Genomic DNA, 19234 nt, shown 5'->3' on the forward strand with positions numbered 1-19234 from the left:
AAAGTTCTTCTTTGCCTGACCCCCCCCCCCGTCATACTAGAACCCTGCCAATGTAACAAATTTATACACTGTATATACGCAGTAGGTAAATGCAGATACGTGATATCTATAAAAACATGAATTGCGGTGGCAGATACAGCAATTCTTTAGTGCAGCATCACTCAGATATGCCCCGGGATGCCACGTCGTGCACAGGAGTGTGCTATAAATGTGTTTTCCCAAGCTGTGCTGCATGGCTGTGAATCCCTGGGTTCTTGCCTGGTGGCTACATGCAATATCTATCTGATGGGAGAGACTGCGGAGTCTCAGACCTTGCTCGGAATGAGACTGTGGAGGGGGACTTTGCTGAAAGTTGCCATGTTGTTGCCTTTCTTCTTGACTAAGTCTTGTTAACACTTCTTCCCTCAGACGTGAGACTTGAATGTGCAGTGCCAGCACCTCCCCGCCCCCCAGCTCCCTCCCCACTCCCAACTTATCTGACAGCACAAAATTCCTGCAACAAATTCCGTGGTTTTCTGCCGTAAGGACCTCGAGGCCAGCCAGCTGCTTATGGCCACAGCTGAACTGGGATTGGCAGCCAACTCCACTGGCCACCCAAAACTCTTCTCTCTGTGTTGTATAATTATTCATGTACCTACATTTATATGTATTTTTCCCTTTTTATTTCATCTCCTGGGGAATTAGGGAGTTAAATTTTATTTAATGTCAGCCTGATTTTCTGAAACTTCTTTGAGGGTGAACTAGGGAGTCCTTGGGAGAAGGCTGGAAGTCCTCCAACCTTGTAAGACCTGCAGATGTTAGGGAGCTGTTGCGCACAGTTTTCCAGTGTGGATTTCTTTGCCAGATCAGCTCTGAAACAGATCAGAGATCATTGTGATGAAAGCTGAAGACGACTGAACAGAAGACATGAAAAAAAATAAAAAAAGAAAATATAACAGCTGCTGGAATGTGCAAATACAGGGTCAAACTGTACACGACTGAGGAGAGAGATCCAAAAACTAGAAGTTCATAGCTGAGACTCACTGAAATTTTATCGATTACAGGACCGTACTTCTTCAGATGAGCCTGTATGTAGGACATCAAAAGCTAACTTTCTCTATAACCTTGTCAAATCTCCATGCAATTGTTGCCTTTCAAGCACTGGTTTGTGCCATCGCCTTCTGAGCTCAGCTGGTACTGGGCCTCCATCCTTTCTTTGCCTTTCTCTCTGTGTGTGCATCTGCCTGGTGCTCCCATTGATTTGATATTTCAGAGGAAGGTCTGGCTGGTGCTTGAATCACTTTCCTTCTGTTTTCAGTACAGCCACTTCATGTAGGCATTGGCTTGAGCTGTTCAGTTGCCTCTAGCTGGGACTAGCTCTGCTATTTCACATTCACATAACTCTTACTGACCTGGTGTATCTTAGAGCACAACAGCTACAAATAAATAAAGTATTTGCTAGTGGTGAGCACGGCGAGACTCAGCCATGCGAGCTTGTTGGCTCTGGATGTAAGCTTGGAAATTAAATAAGCCAGGAGTGGGCAACACGCTCTACTAGCCCTGGAAAAAATCTTGGCCAAAAAGGAGATGTGGGCTTCTCAGTTGCAGCCTCTTTGTTAAGAAGAGAAATCCTGGGAGTGGGTTTCAGCTCAGCTGGACAATCTGTTTATGATCTTTGGGATCCAATTAAAAATAAACAGACACATCATTCAGCAATGTCTACTTTCCCTGCTCGTTCCTCTTTTGGGGAGTTGTCTATCTCCATGATGCCAAAGAAGTATCCACTCTTCCCCTGCTTATTGCAATACATCCAGAAATATCACATTTCCCTCCCTAAATTACCTTTAGTTTTCCTGTCAAGGTTATATTAAAAGAGTTAGCAAGCACAAGTAAAATCCATGCCCCCTCTTTTCCCTCTGTTGTCCTGTAAGATCTCCTGCTCCTTCAATTATGAAGGTCAATCTCTGGGAGCTTGGAGAGACTGTGTCTGTCTCCCAGCAAGAGCCAATCAGCTTTACCTAAGCAGAGATCTGCTTACCTTGTGATTTCACCGTGTCATTTCACTTGTAATTCAGCAGCTCGGAGGTCACTACTTCTGCCTTATGGTACTGAATAACCACAACAAAAGGGATGTGTTTTTCATGACTCACTTACGGGAGTTTTCTGTAAACTTTAATTATTTTCTGTGTGGCATTTGTCCCGTGCAATGAAATCATTGCTTTCCCAGTGCAATTTCTTCATCCCACTGGCGCCAAGCTGTAAAGACCATCAAACATTTGATGACTGAGGCTCAGCCACTGCTGCTGCACATGGTATCTATAATCCCACCACTTGATTAGGTGTTGAATGGGGTCTGGAGAGGCATAGGTGATAATTCAGTTAAGTTGAATGGCTCTGTCTGAAAAAAAAAACCAAAACAACCTAACTGAATAAAAAGAAACCCTGAGGAATTACATCATGGACCTCTGCCCCAAACCCCACTCCTGTTCCGGGGCTGGCACCTCTGGTAGATTCTTTAGGTAAGCAAACTTCAAGCTTTTAAACAATACATTGAGAATTGGTGCCATAAAAGCCTCCAAAGAGATTTTTGAGAGTCTTGATCTTGCTTTTAACAGGCATTGCTGATACTGAAGATGTGGAGAGAGAAGGCAGCTCTTGATGAGCTATGCAATTATTTTGGCTAGACAAGTATAGAATCTTTTAGGTTGGAAAAGACCTTTAAGATCGAGTCCAACCATTAACCCAGCAGTGCCCTCCCCTAAACCATGTCCCTGAGCATCATATCTACATCATTCAACCTCCATAAAACTCAGGGTCTGTTCTGAGGAGGCTCCCGTGTTTGTTGTAGTACTGTTGTGTCTCATGTATTGGCTGAATGTCTGGACAAGGCTCATCCCAGGCCCAAGAGAGCCAATGCTTTGCAGTGGGTGGCAGTACTGGGGGATGACTGGAGGGCAGAGAAGCCTTCTGGAAGAAAATGCAAGGCAGTTTTCCTCCTGCCAGTCTCCTCGCCGCCTCCCCTCTTGCCCACCCATGCCATCGTGTCTAGACAGATGCCCTGCACGGGGCAAGGGGTCTGAGTTCAACCCTTTCAAGTGAAGAAAAGCTCATGTTGAGGGAATTTTTCCTCAGAGATGTATGACCCTGAGCAAATCAGTGCCCTGGGGCATTATTGCTACCAGCTGGCAGCTGGACAACTCACATCTTGTGAAGAAATTGTGATTTCAGAATGGTTTGTGTTCTGGCCCCGAGTGAGACGCATGGCTCTGAAGAGTTTTTATGGGCCAGGAATGCAATAAAAGCCAAAAATAACTTCTTTCTCCCTCGCTCTTTTCACCTCCTACACTCCAAGCCAATACTCGCTTGAGGCATGGAAAAGAAGTGAGAGGCATGTGAAGACTGTCAGAAAGAGCGATGAGTGCAAAACTTCAGGGGAGTGGGCTGCAGCGTCTGGTTTGGCTGCTGAATTCTGACGAATTTCATCAGGAACAAAGCGTCACCCAAACGTGGGTTTTGACAGAGAAGTGACTCCCGCTGAAAGCCACTCTCAGCCATGTTATCAGCTGTAATCAGCACCTGGGCAGATTTAAGACCTCATCGCTACATGCTAAATGCACCCAGCTCTCTCCACAGCAATGAAGTTTGAAGAAATAGCACTTCCCCAGGAGATGGAGCCAGCAGATAGTGTGTTGTAGGCATCTAAAAACAGAGTCTGATGCAGTCAGGAAGCGAGACATTAAATAGAATAGTTTCACAGCAAAACTGTTTGGACTCAAAGAACCGTCAGAGCACGGTTCAGTGCGACCCAGAAGCAAGAACCACATGATCAGTTTGGGTTGGGAGAGGCAGACCCTCTCCAGGCAGGACCAGACTTGTCGCTGCATCAGCTTGCTCAAGGCTGTCTGGCTGAGCCTTGAAGGTCTCTAAGGACAGAGGTCCCCCAAGTGTTTTCCATTCCTTATGGTAAAAAAAAAGAAATTCTCATATCTAATGGGAATCTCCTGGATTGCAACTTATGTCTGCTGCTTCTCGTCCTCTCACGGTGCACTGTGGAGAAGAGTCCGCTCCGTCCTCTCTGCAGCCACTTACTAGGTAGTTGAAGATTGTGCTGCACTTGAACCACCGCAGGTCTCTCAGCCTATTCTTGTTTCCTAGCACTGCTTAATATTCTGTCTGGCTTCCAGAGACTAGACCTGGGGACAAAAACAGCATTAAGCGTAGGCTTGTCCCACAAGCTGGATCCCAGAGAGCAGCCAGGGGAGTGCCAGGAGGAAGGGTGTTGTGGGGAGAGGCAGGTGGGAGACTCCTGTTCTAGACCTTTGAGGTTATCAGCATAAACCTTTCCTATGGCCTGGAATTGAATGGCCCTAAATCTTGACAGTAACAGTCTGGAAACTCCTGTTAGTGGAAGGGGTCAGCTTTTATATTTATAGTTTAGTCTGGAGGAAAGGAGGCTGAAGGGCGGCCTCATCACCCTCTGCATATGTCTGAGAGGAGGTTGGAGCAGGGTGGGGGTCAGTCTCTTCTCCCCAGGAACAAGTGTCAGGACAAGAGGAAACGGCCTCCAGTTGTTCCAGGGGAGGTTGAGGTTGTCCCTGAGGAACAATTTCTTCCCCGCTGGGGTTGTCCAGGCGTGTCCCAGGCTGCCCAGGGCAGTGGTGGAGTCCCCATCCCTGGAGGGGTTTCCCAGCCCTTGTGTCGAGGTGGTGCTGAGGGACAGGGGTCAGTGGGGACCTGGCAGTGCTGGCGGAACGTTTGGATTCAATGATCTTGAAGGTCTTTTCCAACCAAAATGATTCTGTAGTTCTGTGGTAATGTTCTTCACAGGTGCAGCAGTCGTGTCTCACAGGCACCTGTTCTGTGGAGGTTGGGGTTTCTTTCCTGGTGTTGGATGTGTCTCAGGAAGTGTGCAGGATGGAGTCTGAGGCGTAAGAGTGTACCGGCAGAAACCCCTGACTAGCCACCTTGGTTCAGTGTGGCTCTGATCCTTGTTTTACCTGGTCCTCTGCAGCTGCGACCATTCCGAAGCTGGTCCTGTGGAGAGGGGATGGGCTTGTACAGCAGGTGCAGGGAGTTCAACTCCACTCGTGTGCTGCTTGGTAACTGTTTGTGAGAGAGACTGGAGGTCTAGGGGTACATTCCAGAAAGAAATAATCGGATGGTTGCACCACGGTTTGGAGTTCAGTTCGTATTCCACTGAAAGAATCTACTCAAAAAAAAAAAAAAAACAAAAAGAAGGAATCTTGAGTTTTAGTGCTCTTGACATGTGAACCACTTCTGGTTCTATATGAAAGTGGGATATAAGTTACAGTTGCTTTGGGAATCCATACTCCAGACCATTCGACTGCTCTGAGTCTAGTTTCTTGATCTGCCTATTCCATTAAATATATAAATTAAATGAGGCTATTAACACCTGCAAAAAATGTTTAAATTGTTGTGTCAACAACATAAGCATGTATGGATGACCTGTTAAATGGCATGGAGGACCAAATCTTCCTCCAAGTGGCTTGGAATCTACCTCATTGTGTTGTATACACATGAACAACTTCTTGCCAAGCTTGCTTAAATTTATCGCTCCTATTACAAAGGAAAAAAAAAAAAGAGAGAGAGAGAAGTGAATTGCCAAGGTTTATTTGTCCTGCTTTGGGTGATGTCATTAACCTATACCTGCAGGGGTGAGAGGAGAAGGGGAACGCGTGTCTCTGGTAGAGTCTGCCTGTCTGAGCGTCAAGTGCACTTGGACAGAGGTCAGCTCGCCGTCAGTCCCGTGCCTTTCTGACGGTGACACTGGCTGCCACGTGCTTTCACCCATAGCATCTGCAGGGTTAACAAAGCACACGAGCTTTGTCTCCTTGCCAGCTATGCAGCCACCTTCGTGACATCCAATATTCATCCCTCATCTCACCCTCTCTAAAGCTCTCGCCCCTCCAATTTCCTCATCTTTTTTGGGGGCCTTACATGAGTTCGGGGTTATACACGCAAAAATATGGTGGTTGTCATCGATGGATTGGAGTCAACAACAGTCCACGGGAAAGAGGTTTTTGAAAAAGTCATAAGCTGGAGTGTTGGCTCAGGCTGACGCGCAGTGTCTGAATCTTGGTGAAACGCAGCCAAATCATGCCGTTGATTAGGTACAACAGTCGTTGACCTATTTTGATCCATCTTGATAGATTTCATAAGCACAGGTTGGGAAAAACTGGTGAGGAAAAAAACCCCCAAAACCCAAATTTCAGTTCTTCAGTTCACAGTCAGCAGCAAGCTGCAGCAGACTGGGAACTGGCGAACCTCTCTGCATTGAGGACCTTCCAGACAAATTTGTGATAGCAAAGGAGAAACAGTTTTGGAAACAGGTGCTGCCAGCTGAAACAGAAAACACACTTCTGTAAACACTGCTGGTTGCATTTGGTTATTTTTTTCCTCAGAATTAAACCCGTTAGTTTTTCTTTAACAGTCCCTCATGTCTAGTCAGCCCCTTGCATCATTTTTCCATATTACCCGTTGCCATAGTATCCAAGTAACGATGCCCGCGTGATTTGAGATGAGTGAAATCGCACGTTGCAGTGCGTCTACCTTTAACTCGGACAATGAGAACAGAATAGAAAGCTGCACCAGATGTATAAAATTCACAGGGCTGAGAACTGCACTTGGGTGAGAGTCTTCACACGCACAACTTCAGGTCTATCCTTCAGCTCCCTCGTTCAGCACACGGGCTCCTCGCGTGGTCAGTGGAGAAAGGTGCCCAATTTAGGGCACACGTGAGCTGGCAGCCAGCTTTGTCCTCGGCCATATAGGGAGCACGAACCTAAGTGTTAAATCACTGCTCTTCTTTCCTCAGCATATATTTGAGTGTGTTTTGAGGTTGTGGAGTGGCTTTGTTTTGTTTTGTTTTTCTTTTCCCTTTTGTTCATAGCCTTACTACATTTTGTGCTAAAAAGGAAGAAAAAAATTGTGTGGTTTTACGAAAAACATTTAATAGCTTTGTGTTCTTTTCTGAATGCTACATCCTACTGTTGTTCTTGTGCATGTTCTGCTTCTGAGATGATCCACATTCCTTAAAATCCCCATCCGTTGCTATATGTAGTTACGGTCTGTGCTGCTGACAAGTGACAAAAGCTTCTCTTCAACAAGTGACTTGGCAGAATACGTATGTGTGTGTGTGTTTCTCCTTCTAGATACCGTGTTGAACTGCAGCCCCAAATGCAAGTAAAATAATTGTCTTGTTTTGCCCATGTGACCTATACTAATATTAAAAAATGAAGTGTTGTAACAAATGAAGGTTTACGATGTTGAATAGTTCTCATGGGAGCCAGTGCACGACCAGGAAGGTCGAACTTCAAACTGAGCACACGGTCTACAGAGCCCTTTGAGAGATGTCTGTTCCTCTGGCTGTTTCATTGCACTATCCAGCTCCCGACCTGCAGGGCAGAGAAGCTCTTTTCTGAGTCACTAAGCCCTAGAACAGGTTTATCTCCGTTCAGATTCGTTGTTTTGGAGCCTGTGTAGTCATCCTGCTCCCCCAAATCCCTCCATCCTTTTTCCCCCAGTTCATGCTCTTGTAGTTGGGAATGAAGAAACCTCAGCGCACTGTGCTGAGCTGCAAGAAAATGCTCCAACATATTCCTCAGGGTCAGTTGGCTGGGAAGATGCCACCTTCACTGCTCTGTCGCTTGCTCTTTACTGCATGTCAAGGAGCTGGAGCCCAGTGCATGTGTATCAAGCCTGGCTGCAGAAAGGAAGGTCTCTACCTTAGACCACAGCCACTGAAATTGGCTTCCCCCACCTGCAGCCAGGACAGTCAGTTCAGAGGTGGTTCCTACAAAGCAGAGCAAAGATGGCACCCCCTCTTTGAGAGGGCCTTCGGTTGGTGCCTTCGGCCTCTGCCCAGGACACTTTGATTAAATGCTCAGCATAGGAAGCACCTACTTGGAGGCTCCTTTGGAGCCATCCAAAGCCGTACTTGGTTAACAGAGAAGGGAAAGTATGGCTGGAGCAGGGGTTGTGTTCCAAGCATCCACTTTCTGCTGCTTTCTGCTGTGAGAAACCCAGGCAGAGACCAGTGCCCTTGTGTCTTTTGGACCCTAACCAAGACCACCAGCATTTTCTAAAAATTAATTTTTCTTAGCTGAAAGTAGTTAAGTAGCTACATAAATCCCTCAGCCCTGGAAGAACAGCTGTGGAGTCTGTCTAGGCAAAACAAGCAGGAGAAATACTACTTCATCAACAAAGTACTAAGGACACGTTTGGAATCCGCACATCATGAGCTAATTACCAGATGAGCCGAGTACTGCAAGAGAAATGGCTCAGATATAGATAAACATCAAAGAGGACGATTCAAAAAGCCAGCTGAAATGTGTTTTATCGCCTTGCTCATGCAAATGACCGTCAGTCTTTGGTTTGCATCACTCTGTTTTTCGCTCTGTTCAATAGCCTCATTTTTTTCCTCAGTGCTTCTTACTCGGGTGGGAGTATAACGGTGCCATTTCCAGGGGGAACCTTTGCTCAGTCTCTCCCAGTGCCTGGTGCCAGTGCAGGAGTGGGAGCCTACAGGTGCAGGGGAGTGGAGGGGCTGGGGATGGCCTGGAGCCACTGGGGAGGAGGCTGGGCTCGCTGGTGTCGGGAGCTCTGCAGCAGGGCCCTGGCAGCTGTGAACTCGTGCAGATGTTTAAGGGGCAGTGAAGGGGAGCTGAGTGCCAGCAGATGCGAAACTTGATGACAAGGGAAAGGGAGCCCAGCAGTAAAACCCACATTGTTCTCATTAGGCACAAGGAAGAGGGCAAGCAGAGTCAAGCCAGGCAAAAGTGACAATTTTTGTCCTCTTTGTGCTCCTTTTGAAGGAGACGTGAGCAAAATACGTTTTTTATTTGGCCACCAAAACAACTGGTAGATAGAAGCATTCCTTCAGGTTTTTTTTTTTTTTTCTCATCTAACTAATTGTTCTTTAATTTTTCTTTTTTCTTTTTTTCCTTCCCCTTTGCCTAACAAGGCCAAAAGCAGTTTCATCTCTAAAGACATCAGCAGTGAGCACCACGTTTGTGATCAGCTGATGGTGAGCCATGGACTAAGAACAAAACCCAAGGAAATGCACTTTTGCGTATCCAGGTGACATGGTATTGTATCAAGCCAAGAGTAGGTGGAGCTCATCCTCATTTTGTGACACTTCTTGAGTGAGAGTATTTCAGACCTTCAAAAGGCACCTTTAGAAGGATAGAAGGTACCTTCGCCTTTAAAAAGCTGGATGGTACAATCCGATTCTTGTCCTAACCTTCCCTGTGCTTCCTTTTGAAACAATGAGCTTTGTAGCTGGCTCTTTCCTCTCTCTGATCCTCTCCCCCTCTCCTCCTCCCACATCTCCCCAGCATTGTTTAAAACAGGGAGAATTTTATAGCTGGATGAATATATTCTTGACCTCCAAAGTTTAGCCTCTACAATGTATTTTGAGACGTCAGCTGAAAGGGTTCATTAATATTTCACTGCATTACCTCACTCTTGCTGCCACAATGTTAAAAATGTGCTTTCGCCGACTGTTCGTTAGAGGAGTCTGATGGGCACATTGTCATGAGCCGTCTGCGTCTGCTGGCAGCTCCTTCTTCCGCCCAGCACAGGCTGCAGGAGGTAGCGGCTTGAAAAATTAATGAGAGCTAATACGGCAGGCGTGTGTGATTGAAAAAGAAAATACACACAGAGAAACTCAGATGTGCAGTGTCCATAGAATCACAGAATCACAGACTGGTGTGGGTGGGAAGGGACCTTCAAAGCTCATCCAGCCCAACCCCCTGCAGGGAGCAGGGACATCTGCACCCAGAGCAGGGGGCTCAGAGCCCCAAGGGCCAACCTGGCCTTGAAACCGTGTCTGCGAGTGTGGTTTATGCACACATTGCACCTACTTGACCATAGAAGACCAGCTGCTAAAGTTGCCTTGCAGGCGTTGTGGCACCCAGCGATATAGCAGCTGGGCTGCCTCAGACCCTGAGAAGGTGTCAAATTCCTCACTGTAAGACCAGATTCCCTCTGAAAAATGGTACCATCTCTTCAAAGCCTTTGAAGGAGATTTGGGTTGCAGCCACAGCACCGAGAGCTTTACGCCAGCAGGAGATCCTCATGTGTTCAGTTGTGGTACCCCATAGCTAACGGTGCTGAAGGCACTGAGAAAGGAGCAGGAGAAGGAAACGACAGGACTACGTGTGATGTTACTGGTGAGGGGAGGCAGGAGGAGATGGTTTTAATACATCTGAGCATTTTGCGTCGCATGTGTCTCTTTAGATGGCTTGGGCTCACGATCTGGGGAGTTTGGAGTCTGGGCAGGGGCAGGGTTAGGATTTCTATGTCATGGATTTTGCTGGTCGCCAGCTTATAGGTTATTACTGAGGAGGGAGAAAGACTGCTCCCTCCATATGCGAGCAATCCCGCAGTTATTCCTAAAAGAGAGGCGAGTCTGCAGGTGTCCTGGTCATCAGTCACTGTCCAGCTAGTCTTCTCCATAGTAAAAGAATCTTTTCATTAGATTTCTGTTTTGATAAGCTTTAAATAGCATCCAGTGGAACAGGCTTTGGGCGGTGCCTGTCAGGCCAGGAGAGTTAAGGAGAGGTGTTTGGTGACCTACTCGTTTGGCTTAATACTTGTGCAGCACATCCCTCGGGCAAATCTTGAAACTATGTTGTGAGTGATTGCTCATACCATGATCTCCAACTTGAAACATGCGATTGAAGGAGTTCCTTCAATCACAGGAGTCTCACTGAGTCATTCAGAACAGTCCAGCTCCTCCAGCTCTTTTCTGCAGTCCTAAGTGTCCACCTTCATTTTTAATGCTCCCTACAAAAAAAGCTGTAGAAGCCCTTCAGCACAGTGGAGCTCGGCTGTGCTTCCGCTCTCGTGGCCTCCAAACCGGGAATACACCTTTACTGTAGCACACTCACACGTCACTTTGCTCTGGCTATCCCCAACCTTCTAGATTTACTTCCTCTCCACAAAGAACAAAACAAAACAAAACAAACCTAAAAGAGCCCGTATGCACCCAGGGTAGAAACACTGTTTAAATATCGTGTGGTGCCATGCAGAGCTTTACGCTCACACCATCGCACGGGGATTGGCCGCTTCAGCAAGCCAGGGAAAACCGCGAATGCGTCAATACACAAACACTGGGAGATGAACCGATCTGCCTTGTCACACAGGCGAGTGGGTTGCTGGGACAGCCGGTGTTGCTGTGCTGGGTGCGCTGTCAGAGCATCCGTCCTCACGCTGACTTACACGTGCTGCAGGCGTTGGCACAGCCGGGGTTTTAAAGAGACTGAGGGAAACACACCGCAGCTGAAAGCTGCTTCTCCTCCTGTTTTCTGGAGGTATGTCAGGACCGTCGATGGGCGGAACAAGGGAGTAAATGCATTTATAGGCTGGGAAAGGAAAGCAGCACATTTATTTGTTTCCTGTGGCCCGGGGGAATAAACGCTGCTGGTGATTCTGCTTTCTTGTAGTAAAGGAGAAAAGTAAAGAGATGAAAGGGTTTGTTTTGTTGCTTGGAATGGTTAAAGATAAAGGCGTGGCCAATGTAAATGGTACATTTGAGGCACACATCATGGTAGGAGCTGTTCCCTACCCACCTACCTAGTCCTGATAGAGACTCAGATGCAGGTCTTTGCATTTGTCTTAGCTGAACTTCATGAAGTACCTGGCAGCTCATTTCTCCAGCATCCTAAGGTCTGCCCTGAAAGGCAGTCCTGCCTTCCCTGTAGCAACTGCCCGCCCCACGCCCCAGGAGGGCAGTTGACACCCCTACGTAATCACAAAGCTCCCCAGACCCATGGTGTGGCGCACTCTGTTGTGTCCTCCAGGTTGTGAATAAAGACATCGACACTGATTCCCTAAAGAAGGCCACTAGAAACTGGCTGCCAGTTTGACTTTATCTGGATGGGTGGGCTCAAAAGATGGTCAGCAGCAGCACAATTTTTGCCCGTTAGCTACCCAGTCCACATCACCAATTTGACTGTAGGTTGTTTTTAAAAGAATAAATAAAAAACCAACCAGAAGAATCCTTTTATTGTCAAAGTTTGATCAATCCACGAAAGAAAGAGCAGCACATTTCTGCAAAGCCCAAATTACTGTACAGCTCATTCTGCTGATAGATTTTTCTCACCAGAACAGAAGTGCCTGTTAAAGAGAAGAAACCAGGAAGGGAGCCAGGACCAGCTGTGGCCAGCACGGTTCTGCTGGCTGGTACCTTCAGAAACACATCACACCCTTCACATCACATTTCTCCTTCCAGTGTTGCTCTTCTTAAAATCGCTGAACACCCAAGTCAGGCTCCACCTAACTACATTTTAGCATCCCTGTTGGATCCTGCGTCAGGGCTGCCCTGTCCGTATATTTTGATTTTCATTCACAGATCCTATGGAAGAAATGGAGCAAAACTCTCCACCGGGGAATGAATCCTGGCTGTACGAGCAGCCACCTTTCCATTACACTTGGGAGGAAATCAGGTTGTCTTCCAGTGAGTTCCAGTCACCAAATGATTTTATTGTTACAACATGATGAAGCGATTTTTATTTTGTGCACTTCACGGTGCTCAAAAAGTTAGTTTTCACAGTATAGAGTGGATGTGACAGCATTTGTCATGGAAGCACTCAGCAGAGTATGTTGCGACTTCATTTAGTTGTGCTGTTTTACGAAGTTCTGCAGGAAAATGTGCCAGCAAATTATGTTGCATTAGTTTTTTCTTTCCGGTGATTAACTAATCATTCATATAATAAATAGCAGCTAACTACAAGAAAGAGGTTTATTTGTCACAGAGTTAGAAGAATGTCAAACTTTTCCCATTTCATGTAAAAAGGCAGAGGAAAAAATACTTCTAAAATGACTTTGCAACATGTGCTTTATTTTAAGTCATTACTGAACCAAAACTACACAGTACACCCTTTTAACATACCCTACCCACTCTATGATTTTTTTTTCCTCAATAATTTTTTTAACATGGAATGAAACCTACATGGCAATTGTAAATTTTCATGCTACAACGTCCTCTAATGAGCCATTTGTGTCACTAATAATAGTAATTTCAGAAAAAGGCCAGTTTTTTTTTTCAAGCTCATATGTATGTCTATATTTGGGAACGTAAAAAAAAAAACAAACAAACCTGTCTCGGATGTAAAAACGTGGCTTGGAATATGTAAACATTTTCATATACCTGAAACACTGGAAGAAGAATATCAGCTAACAGCAAAACAACGCTTGCCTTAAATCATGGAAATGGGAAAAAGCATGTCACGGGGAGCGGAGAGAAGCACACGCGATTCAGTCTTTCAAGGGTTATAAAAGAAATGAAGTAGCTCCTTCGGTCGTTGAATTCACTTTCTTTTCTCATCTAATGGAAAGCAGTAACTTCAAAGAGCATGGCCCAGCAGAACACCCCAATAATTCACCATGATTATTCTAGCCTTTAGTTAACCTTGACAAAGGGTCAAGTTGCAGTTGTTTGCTTGGTTTGTTTTTCCTGAGAAAAGTCATTGATATTTGGTGGAAATGTCTTCTGTGACTGTACAAATAAAATAAGGCATTTAAAGAGATCGTTACTTGTTTTCTTTTTGCTGACAGAGGCTTGTCCACAGTGTCCTTTGTACATCAAAACCTCTGGTTTTCTACAGATGGGTATGGCTAGAACGTCTTCAGTTCCCACTGCGGCCCTTGGTCTTGGGTGTCCTGAAGGCTGGTCTGCGTCCCATTACCGTAGCTCGGAAGTCAGTGATGTACAACAGCATATTGCACAATCCAGTCTGCGTGGCTCCAGAAGGGTTACGAAGGTACGCTGGAGTCGCCTGTGGGTTCACTCCTTCCTTTTCCCTTTGAGTTGTACGATCGTCTGGAAAGTTAACTCAGCCAGACAAAGATGCAAACTTCTCGTGGATGAAATTACAAAGCAGTCCCCAGATTGTAGAGGAGTGGCACATTAAAAACAACAAACCATCCAACCTTCTTCACTGTTGATCCTTAACTTGAAAGGCAGCATGGATTCCTAAGGCCGTAGCTTCCAGGACTCCTTCAGTGAAAAAATCATTGCTACCTACCTATAAAAGGCTTAGCTCTTAAGAGAATATTGTGCTTTTAACTTTTTTTTCCCTTTAAAATTCAGATGAAATCAACTTGATTCGCAGTGTGACACCAAAGAGATCAATTAGTTTTTTCCCTAGTCCACTTGATCATAGTCTCTGGTGAGCGATAGAGGAATATTAGTTTGGCATACAGGTCTTCCTCTAGTTCCAGTTCTCCAGTCTCTCGCACTAAGAAAATGTCAGTACACAACTTCAAGATTCGGTCTACGTTGGGCAGCTCCTCAAACATGATGGAGTGAGAGATCCCACTGAAAAACTCACGGACAAATTTTCCTATCACCAGGACAACCGAGGCATAGAGTCCCATGATACTGTAAAGAAAGAAAAAACCAGGAGGTCAAACCGTGCCTTGAAACAGGGTCAGCCAAGTGTGAGAGAGCTCATCCCCTTGGCTAAGTGTGGCCTCTCAGCTAAGGGAACATTAATTTCTGATTAGGATCGTGTTGTGCTGCAGGAGAGAGGCAAATCGGGTCTCTTCGAACAGTGCAGACGTTTGGGAACATAAACAGCTGAGGCTGCTGGCTGAAATGGTTTGACCCCAGTTGCTGATGGTTTCACGTCCCGTCTGCTACAGCCTCGAAGTCTCAATGGGAAATCCGACAACTGCCTGGCTGCTAAAGGCAAAGGCTCTGTCAGGTCTTTTATCTACCATTTTTTATTGAAGTACGTGTACCGGGTGACAGACTAACATTTTCCTGTCCTGCCCTGATAAGACTCCTATGAGACGTTCTCCAAAACAGTGCCAGAAGGTCATAGAAAATCATAGAATTGCTCAGGCTGGAAAGGACCTTCAAGATCATCGAGTCCCCCCGTTCCCCCAGCACTGCCAGGTCCCCACTGACCCCTGTCCCTCAGCACCACCTCGACACAAGGGCTGGGAAACCCCTCCAGGGATAGGGACTCCACCACTGCCCTGGGCAGCCTGGGACACGCCTGCACAACCCCAACGGGACAGAAATGGTTCCTCAGGGACAACCTCAACCTCCCCTGGTGCAACTTGAGGCTGTTTCCTCTCATCCCATCATATCTCCCGGGAAGGCACAGTCTCCTGCCCTCCTCTCTCTGTGGATACGTATTTCATAACTGCTTCACTCCCAGGGTCCTGGCTGTGAGATTGGGAAGGTCACCGAAACTGGACAGAGTCTGGGCAGAACTTGACCCTGCAGCTAAACTAACATCTTTTCGAACACTACAACAATAAAAAAGAAATCAACTCCCCAAACCTCTACTTCTACTTCACCTCTACTTCTATCTTCACTGCATTATTTTAATTTTATGTAAAGATTCCTTCTTACCCATAACCAGCCAAGAATCCAAGGCTTGGTGGACTGACTTTATCACTGAATACGAAGAGTTCAAGACTCTCTTCAGACGTTTTGTATCTTTTTCCAAGCTGGTTCAAAACCCACCACTCACGAACTCCCTCACTGGACACATTTTTGACCAGGGAAACCGTAATGTTTTCCCATCTGCAGTCTATTGAAACAATAAGAAATGTTAGTATATATACATATACCAAGAACTGCAAAAGTCCAACTGCTTTGAGTCAGATATTTCAAACACCTGCACGATAAAATGACTGAGTAAAGTTTATTTGTTATAATTCTAAAACTCATTTTACATTATTTCTGTACAAAAGGGCAGTATCTGGACTTCCGTGGTTTTCCTTCTGCAAACCTCAGCTGAACGTGCATTACATAAATGACCTCTGAGATCATCCAGTGCAACCCCCTGCCAGAGCAGGGTCACCAGAGCAGGTGCCCAGGGTGGCGTCCAGGCAGGTTTGGGATCTCTCCAGAGCAGGAGACTCCACCAACTCTCTGAGCAGCCTGGGCCAGGCTCGAAGTCAAGAATTTTGTCCGTGTGTCCAGGTGGAACTTCCTGGGTTCCACTTTGTGCCCGTTGACCCTTGTCCTGTCGGTGGGCATCACTGAAAAGAGTCTGGCCCATTCTCCTGACTCCTCTTTGGCTATTGGTCAGCACTGATGAGATCCCCTCTCAGCCTCCTCCACCAATCTTTCTAACCAATTCTTTCTAACCAATACGGAAGGAATAGCTAAAAAAAGAGGAACCATTCAGTGTTGCTATTTAAGCCGAGGAGCTCATGTGCAGATGTGCAGCGCTACTGACTGCGGTAAAGCAGCAGGGAGCTGCGGAGAAGAGAAACTTCCTCAGCAAACAAGCGAAAGCAGTTCCCGACAGCAGGAAAGGCACCAGACTTCATCCTTAGAGCACTTACTCTTCAATACAAGGCTAAAATACATCCAGATGCATTTTCAGCCTTATACAGTATTACCTCATCTCCCCCCAAGTTCGCAGGCTTAGGTGGGTAGAAACCTACCCAAGAAATCAGGTAGAAACCATTGTAGGTGCATCTCAGCCTGAGGTGCCCCATAACGGCTCAGCAAATGGGCAAGCGTGGGTGTTGTGTGGCGCTTCTTTCAACACACTCTGTTTTCCACGGTCCAGACACATACCTGTCAGTAGCTGCTTTATGGGTTTTGCCAGAGAATCGCTAGGAGCCTTGATGTAGTACGGGTACACTGTCTCTAGTGTTCTGGAAAAAATGAGAAAGCAAATATTTCATATTTTTATACCTGTAAAATAATTTAGGGAGCCCTAACAGGGCTATATACACAGCTCCCAGCAATTCTTGGCTTAGGAGATGATTTTACAGTGTTCAGACATCACACCAGAAAGGCAGCTGGATTTATGAGCTATGTGCTGTCAGTACTTCATCAGCGAGCTCCAGCCATAGTGTCACCATCCGCACGCCATGAATGCCACACACCTCGTGTTTGCAAGGAATGTAGACTTCATATTTTGTTCCCCTTTTTAAGAAAGCTGCTTTTACAGTCAGCTCTATCAGCAGCACAAAGAAAAGCAACTCATTGCCAGTAGGAAACAAATAGTAGAAAAATAGGTAGCTAGAAAAATAGGTGGTGAGAACAGGTTTTACTTCAGAATTGCAAGATGTTTTGGTCATAGCACCTGAAAAAAGAGAATTTTTACCAGAATCTTTCCTTGGGAAATATTTTCACAGTTTGTAGGAGGATTTTAAACTTAGAAAGGAAGATGTCTGTGAAATTCTGTTCCATTGGACTCAGAATGAAACCACCTTAAGCGGGAATAAATTACCAGCATCCAGAGAGAGATTTCATTAAAAGCAGAGATAACGTCCTAACTTTTTTCTCAGATGACTGAAAAGTTCTAGGGAAGGGGAGCTCTCAAGGGAGCTCTGTGACACTTTGCTGAAGAATGGAAGCGGACAATCTAAGATCCCTTTTGATCACTCCAGCAGGTCCAAAAAATAGGTCAGAGCTCAGCAGCTAAGCTGTCCCAGCAGAGGTGCTGGCAGAAAGCTCTCTGCTGAAGTAGCCAAATGGCTAGTAGCTACTACGACAAAGAAAAAAAGGTTGAATCAACGATGTTATTGCAACACAGGTGAATGAATGCAGGTACATCTCCTATGTCACCGCTTGCCTCCCGCAAAGAGAGAATTATCAGCTAATGACCTCTTCCCACAAAAGAGCAAAATCTACCTTCCTTGGCACTGCATCACCTTAGGAAACATTCCCGTATCCTCACAGAGCAGTAAAAAGTAAAAGAGGATTAAAATATTTTTTAAATGCCATGATCAGATGTGCCACAGTGGTCTGTTTGGATGTACAAGTGTGCAGGGTAAAGAAAAAAAAGACAAATCTCATTTCCACTACTATCAGACATGAACCTCGCGGAGGTTTCATTATCCCAGTTGGGCTCAGCTTTAAATTTTCAACCCCTGTGGCCACGGATCAGATCAGGGGTCCTTCAGGGATGGCGTGTGGCTTAGCAGTATTGCTGTAAAGTAATCCCCAGCGAGTAGAGCGGGGGGGAGGAAGAGCCAGACTCCTTTCAAACCTGAGAGGAGGCACCGCTGCTGTTCATGCTATAGGGTGATATCCATGGAATAATGTTTGATACCCATACGAAGAGAGTGCTCTTTCTAACTTGAATTTCCCTTACAGATGTTACCACAAGGGATGCAGATGTTACTCTGACTGCAGTGATTTAACGCTTCTTTGACAATCTAACGCTACTCAAGGAGAACAATGAGAAATACAGTCTGGAGGGTTATTTACAGAAAAAAACCCATCAATGCAACATCCTCAGACCACGTTGAACTGAAGTGGCTCCAGGTAAAACAAAAAGTAACACGCTTAACTGTAAATATACTGTAAGGAACCTGTGCTTATCCAATAAATTAAAGTAACTAACAGCTTCACCATGCTGGTGGCGGTGTTCCAGTCTTCATGGTCTTTGCAGCCTGTCATCGGGAATAAATAAGCTTTTACCTTTGATGATGTTACTATTATGTGACTTTGGAGCTGATGGCCTTTGTGAACGAGGCTCCAAAGTTACTATAGAGGGACAGATGGGCAGGCAAATGATGCAGTTGCCCAAGCCTGACCTCCTTAGGAAATGAGGAGTGAAAAAGGGAAGGTTTGCATATAGACAGGCAAAGAAAATAACTTACACCTTTTCCAGTTGTCCAGACATCATTGTAGCAATATCTCTTCTGGTGTGATTTGGTAGGGCAAAGGTAAGTTTATCTGATGCTATTTCGGCTTTGGCACCAAGGGTGAGGTTTCTGTCGTAAGTAAAAGGGAAGACACACTGTCACCCTACAATGAGAACAGAACCTAAACTCCTGTTTGCTGAACGCGAGAGCTTGTTGTCTTACTGGTCTAACGGCACTGACCGTGGCTGTCCCAGTCTGGGCCAAAGCAAGCGTTCTGTTACCTGTTCCTGAGATGTTGTGTCACCCCATGGAAGAGATGCAGCAGCCTTGGAGGTGTATTTTTCTGACTGACTCTGCCTTTGTATGTATTACATGACAGATTAATATAATTGTACTCATTACACTGGTCAAAACAGAATGGGAAAGGGGGTAAGCCTGCTCTGACTTCAGGCAACGGGACTGTCTGTGTTATCCCATGTTCTGTGCCAGGGCAGCTAAGGTTCATCATTATCACTGAATAATTACAAAATGGTTTCGGTTGGAAGGAACCTTCCAAGCCCATCCAGTCCCACCCCCTGCAGGGAGCAGGGACATCTGCACCCAGAGCAGGGGGCTCAGAGCCCCAAGGGCCAACCTGACCTGCCATGGGGCCAGCCAT

The 19234-nt window shown here is 46.0% G+C and overlaps 1 protein-coding gene across 1 annotated transcript in view; it reads right to left on the reverse strand.

The window, feature by feature from the left end:
- Positions 1-13646: 13646 nt before the first annotated feature.
- Positions 13647-19234, reverse strand: part of LOC104492064 (piezo-type mechanosensitive ion channel component 2-like) — a gene marked incomplete at its 5' end in the record, with an annotated part of 29499 nt that continues 23911 nt past the window's right edge. The window contains 4 exons of the mRNA XM_010134565.1: positions 13647-14386; positions 15371-15551; positions 16553-16632; positions 18592-18705. Coding sequence (XP_010132867.1) covers positions 14134-14386; positions 15371-15551; positions 16553-16632; positions 18592-18705 — 628 coding nt within the window. The remainder of the gene's footprint in view (positions 14387-15370; positions 15552-16552; positions 16633-18591; positions 18706-19234) is intronic.

The sequence above is a fragment of the Buceros rhinoceros genome, unplaced genomic scaffold (assembly GCF_000710305.1).
Source record: "Buceros rhinoceros silvestris isolate BGI_N320 unplaced genomic scaffold, ASM71030v1 scaffold10444, whole genome shotgun sequence".
NCBI classification, from domain to species: domain Eukaryota; kingdom Metazoa; phylum Chordata; class Aves; order Bucerotiformes; family Bucerotidae; genus Buceros; species Buceros rhinoceros.